The sequence below is a fragment of the Acyrthosiphon pisum genome, chromosome A1 (genome assembly GCF_005508785.2).
Source record: "Acyrthosiphon pisum isolate AL4f chromosome A1, pea_aphid_22Mar2018_4r6ur, whole genome shotgun sequence".
Classification (NCBI taxonomy): Eukaryota; Metazoa; Arthropoda; class Insecta; order Hemiptera; family Aphididae; genus Acyrthosiphon; species Acyrthosiphon pisum.
Window position 1 is genome coordinate 85072531 of NC_042494.1, and position 5656 is coordinate 85078186.

Here is a 5656-nt window from a genome sequence, read left to right on the forward strand (position 1 = left end):
CCCCCCCGCAATTACGCCACTGAAGTCCGGGTCACGAAAATTGGCGGCTGATTTTAACGCTCCTAGTGGTGTATTTTTGTTAGGGCTATTTACTACTAATAGCCCTAACAAAAATACAAAAATATAGATCCGCACCTGGCTTGGAAAGTACCTTTAAAAAAGGAATTATAGTCGGGGACACGAAAAGTGGCGTGTCCCCGACTATAGTTCACGTGAAATGTATTATATATGAAGTAGGTACATCAGTTCATCTTGACCATCTTGTTAAAAAGGAACTAAATCGTTTCTCGTTCATGGCTTAATAAAAGAACCAGTTCCTTTCCTCGTTCATAAATAAAGAACATTTTTCGTTCATCAATAATTTTTAAATTGTTTTAATATAATTTGTAGCTAGTAATAAATTGTTTAATTTTGTAGTTATTTTTCTTTTTGAAATGTTTAATTTGTTTATTTCAAACAAATTAAGACCGATACGACCCCTATGACTGTCTTAACCTTTTGTAAACATTGTCAATTTATTATGGTCTATTGTCCTACTTAGGTTTAATAATATAATAGCTCATTATAATTTTGACTCAATTTCTTAAAAAAAAAAATTATAAAAACTTTTTCTTTAAAAATTATTTAAATTCCCTATACTTAAAAATAAAATATAAACGAACGAAATTCCAATATAGTTCCTTCTCACAATAAAGGAACTACGTTCCCGTTAAGCTCCTGCAAATTGAACGAAATCACTGGAACTAGTTTCTTCCAAGCACTAAAATAATCAAGAATATTAGAATATGATTTTAGTAATTTTGTTGTAATTTAAAAATATTATTCATGGGTACTTGAAACTTCTCAAATATATATACCAACATATTATATTGAAATATGATAATATGCAAATAATATTAATTCCACTACCGTAATTAATAACAATATAAATAGGTATAATATAAAATATCTTAGCCCGACAAACCGTCTCCGCTCAAATTTGTTTTTCATATACAATGATAATATAATATAAATATTGATGTTTGAATTTAAATTTAACACCATCCATGACTATCGGAAAAAATACCATTAGGAAATAACTTTATTCGGGAAAAAAGATTTCGGTTTTCAGATTTTTGGGTAAAATACCATTCGGGAAAAAGTTCATTCAGGAATTTTCAAATTAGTCTTCAGAGTACTGGTACGGATAAGTTACTTAATCATTAATGTTTTTTCTTTTCAGAAGCATACTTCTTTAGTTTTTAACTCTAATATAATATACAAGTAGGTTCATATTTTATAATTCTATTTTGAGGTTTTCTTTAAACTTAAATTGTTGGCCAACGTATTGTATAACGTCGATAGTCGATAACGATCACTATTTAGCAAAATACATTAAACACTTTAAAAAAATATATATCTTAATTTCAATTTATTTCCATACTTATCTGTATAAATTATTGGAACTCGAAAGGAACGAACAATTTTGTTATTTTTCCTTGAAAAAAAGAACTAGTTCATTTTCTCGTTCTTTTTTTATACAAAGGAATTCGTTCATCGTGCCGTTCCTTAAAAAGGAATTCGTTCCTTCCAAACACTGTTAAGAAGGTATGATATTAGGTATGTACCGTTATTAGTTTAGCGACATGTGAAAGGTAATTTTCGGCCATGCAAAGAAGTAAGAATAAACAATTATTTAAGATGACTGATGAGTGATGGACTATGTTTTAACTATTTAACTTTCAAGTTTTAAAATTTGGCTATTATAATTTTTAAATATTGAAAGAGATTAAGAGATATTAGACAATGATTTTATTTTAAATATTTTTCCCATAAATTCAATTGTAAATATATATTGTAATTTGTTACCTTTATAATTTAACATAACAGTTTTTAATGCATAAATTATTAAATGTAATATATTTTTAGAAACGCCAATAACCATAGCAGTTGAGGCGTATTTATAAAAAAATAAAACAGTTTTTGATTATTTGTTTTAGAAATTATAATGAATTAGAAACTAAGAACTATATATATCAAAATGTTTTTTTCATACCTATACCTATCTACCTATCTATCTATAATATAATTATGAAAATGTACGCCTTATGATAGTAGCAGTCAGTGACGGCGTGAAATTGTGGAGGTTTTGAAACATATTGTATATTTTAAATATTTTTACCACGGCATTAATAATTATTAATTATAATATTTGCCATGATACTTGTATTAAGATCTTACGGTTATATAATATATATTTATACAACCACCTACCCATTTCAGACATGAAGCAATTGCTTCAAATAATCCTATTTGCCGCCGATACGTGTGGCCGTACGTTATATATCAGATATAGGGAGAGGATATCAGGAGAGGGGAGAGATTTTAGGCTAGCCTTAAGCCCATATTATAATTTAACAAAAAAAAAAACAAATCGCTTCGTTCGGAAACTAATTTTCTTTTACATTATTATCCCGAAACGATGTCCATCTTACAAAACTTGACAAAAATAGCCTCATGGCTCATATTATTGCAAAAATGACGTGGAAATGCTAAATAATTACGGTACCTACCTTAGTGGCGTAATTTAATATTTTTCTTTAGGATTCGAACAAATTAAATTACTATATGATAATATGAACATGACTGCTAAAACACATAAAACGTTATTTAAAAAACAGAAAATATTTAAGCAATAGTATCTACCTGTTATTACGTAGGATAGAGGTCTCTTTGAAACCATCGATACATTCAAGAGTGATTGTTTTTTTTTTAGAATTTCTATTATTCTATGGTATCAGCGTCTAATATAGCGTACCTATATAGGTATATAGGTACATTTTAACCAAAAGCCATAAATATTAATTATTATCCTGACAATATTTTTGTAGTGCTTACACAATATTATATTTACTGACAATTTGAAAAATGATACCTATGATGTTATGTTATTTCATTAATAAACAGCCCAAATGCCAATAATTGGGCTGCTTTTACTAATTGTAAAGGGGGCAAATGTCCACCTTACCACCTAAAATGACGTCACTGTATGTCCCTTTAATAATTTTGTTTGAATTAAATTATTTGGGTGGTTACATCCCCCTCCCCTCTCCACCACCAAAAATTTTAAATTTTGAATAATTAGTGAGTAGGTACATAATAATAATTATTATAGACAGCTAATTTTTATTGCGTGGACTTACCGCGAGACCACGATTATTTTATTGCGCGGCGAGCGGCTGCGTTCGTTTGCGCGACCAGATGGCGCCCAGTTCGCGTCGACTGATACAGTATGATAACAGTTTCAAGTTTTTAATTTTTTTATCGATTATTTTGTGCTTGTTTACAGTCTACAGAAATACAAACTACAGAGTCCGTGTTATCCGGCACCGGGCACCGTACCTGGCGTCGCAACGAATCGTTTTCGTCTCTCGGGGACCATCTTCCTGTCCGACCGTCCTGTCACCCGATTCGGGAGGTGCATCGCACTTGCCGCCGCCGTTCAACCACTTTAAGCCGTCCGTCCGGCGTTTTGGGTCGGACGCCTCCCTTACCCGCAGCAGCGCCGCCAGTCGTTTGTATTATGATGTCTCGGTCAGTGCGTGCGGAGACCAGGAGCAGAGCCAAAGATGACATTAAGAGGGTCATGCAGGTCGTGGACAAGGTCCGCCGGTGGTGAGTAATGACAAACAGTACATTTTGAGTGTAAACGAGTACATTTCTTTTTATACTATTTCTGCCAAACGAACCGTGCTGTGTTTGACTTTTCACCTTATGCGTAAATAGAAGTTATTCGACCGTCGTCCGCTCTCAGTTTTTTTTTCTATGTGTCACACGCCTGTCTAATGTATCATAGCCACCTTTGGATGCAACCATCAATGCATTATTTATAGGTGCATCTATAGGAGACTCCGTCGTTACTAGATATGTAGTTATCTCACAAAGCACAGTGTGCTCGGTCCAAAATCACATACTCTGGATGTTTGCTCATTATGGCTTTAATGTGCTGTGTAAACATGCCAACAAAACAATTAATACACTATAATATTCAATTACTTTTACTACCCATTAATGATATTTACTTTTATTATAATTACCTGTTAATAAACGTTTAAATGTTTTGAGAACATACATACATCAGTACTGTACTAAATATATAATTTACATAATTTAATTTAAGTGTCAGGTTGAATTGACCAATAACTACATACCTACCTGTTTGAGTTTTCTTTTTGCTGTTGAAATTATTTAACACAGTTAAATTCAAATTATTTTCACAATGTACCATTATATTGAAAGGTTAACTATTTAATTTAAGTGATTAAGTACTTATATTACTAATGTTTATCTACCTAACAATTTAATTATTTCACTAACTAAAAAAACCAATGAATATGATGTAGGTACCTACTAAGTAAAATGTTGATAATTTGCATAGGATATTTAACTTCATTGCCTTATATTTTTTATTAACTTTTATTATAATCTAAATACTGTTTAAATTTTAAAACTATTCTCAAAACTTACATTTTTGTTATTTGCACTGTGATAAAATTGTTCAATGATGCTAATAAATTACATTCTAATAATTAAATTAAAATTAAGGTAGGGAAGTTGAAATAAATTATATAACAATTTCTGAGTTCCTTGCTCAAAAATAATTTTTAACTAGCTAAATTAAAATCCATGTAAAGTATAAAGACTATATTTTCATAGTTTAATTTGCCGTTTTAGGGAAAAGAAATGGGTAACGATCGGAGAGACTACCATGAAAATATACAAATGGGTACCCATAATATCCAACGAACAGGTTAGTATTATTAAAATAGCACTTTATTTTCATACTTTAGACTTAATTGAATAAACAAATACTGAATTATATTGCTATAACGTTGGCATTTCATTTTATAACAAGATGTTTATAATCGAATATTTTACTTTTCAGAAGAAAAAGTCAAAAGAACATTCTCACTCGAACAAAGAGAACATGTTGGGCAAAAGACCTATCGAGGCGACGCACTCAAACTTCTCCATTGCCGATGACTCAAATACCTGTAAGATCACCTAAAACACACAATAATATAATCATTAATTATTGTAATCTAACCTAACAATAGTTAAATTATAATCCTACTAATTTTTTTTTTCATTATTATTGCAGCATTTTCCGTCAGTGATTCTCATTCACAAGAACCAACCGAATTTGCCACCCAGTTGGGTTTTTCGGAAGATTCCAATTCACAAAACAGTGAACCACCGCCGGCTAAACAAATAAAAACTGAATAAGTTTTCCTATCCATTGCTTTACCCTAAAAAAAATTGAATTTTCGTTTGTGTCTTGTAACATTTTTTTGTGCAAAAACACTTAATTAACTACCTCTATATGTTTTTTTTTAAATTGTTTGGAAACTTTGTACTGTAACTACTATTGATTGTGCTGTATGTGTATGTTCTCCTGCCTTCTCCCTTCCTTTCCATTGACAAACATTCATTCCTCAGTGTTGAATTTTTTTATATTAGAATCAGAAAATGTGCATTTGTGTATATATTACCTTTAAGTCGCTATTTTTTATTTCATTTTTTTTTAAACTTAATTTATTCATATTTTGACTATCAAAATTCAATTCAATGGTATAAATAAATATAACTGACTTTGCGTATTATACCATTGACTAAA

The 5656-nt window shown here is 30.5% G+C and overlaps 1 protein-coding gene across 1 annotated transcript; it reads left to right on the forward strand.

Annotated features, from left to right (window-relative positions):
• The first annotated feature begins 3324 nt into the window (after positions 1-3324).
• On the forward strand, positions 3325-5656 carry LOC100168985 (b-cell CLL/lymphoma 7 protein family member B-like). Its single transcript, NM_001246019.2, is given in 4 exon segments — positions 3325-3654; positions 4714-4789; positions 4925-5033; positions 5141-5656. Coding segments are annotated over 4 exon segments (402 nt in total). The 5' UTR covers positions 3325-3562; the 3' UTR covers positions 5266-5656.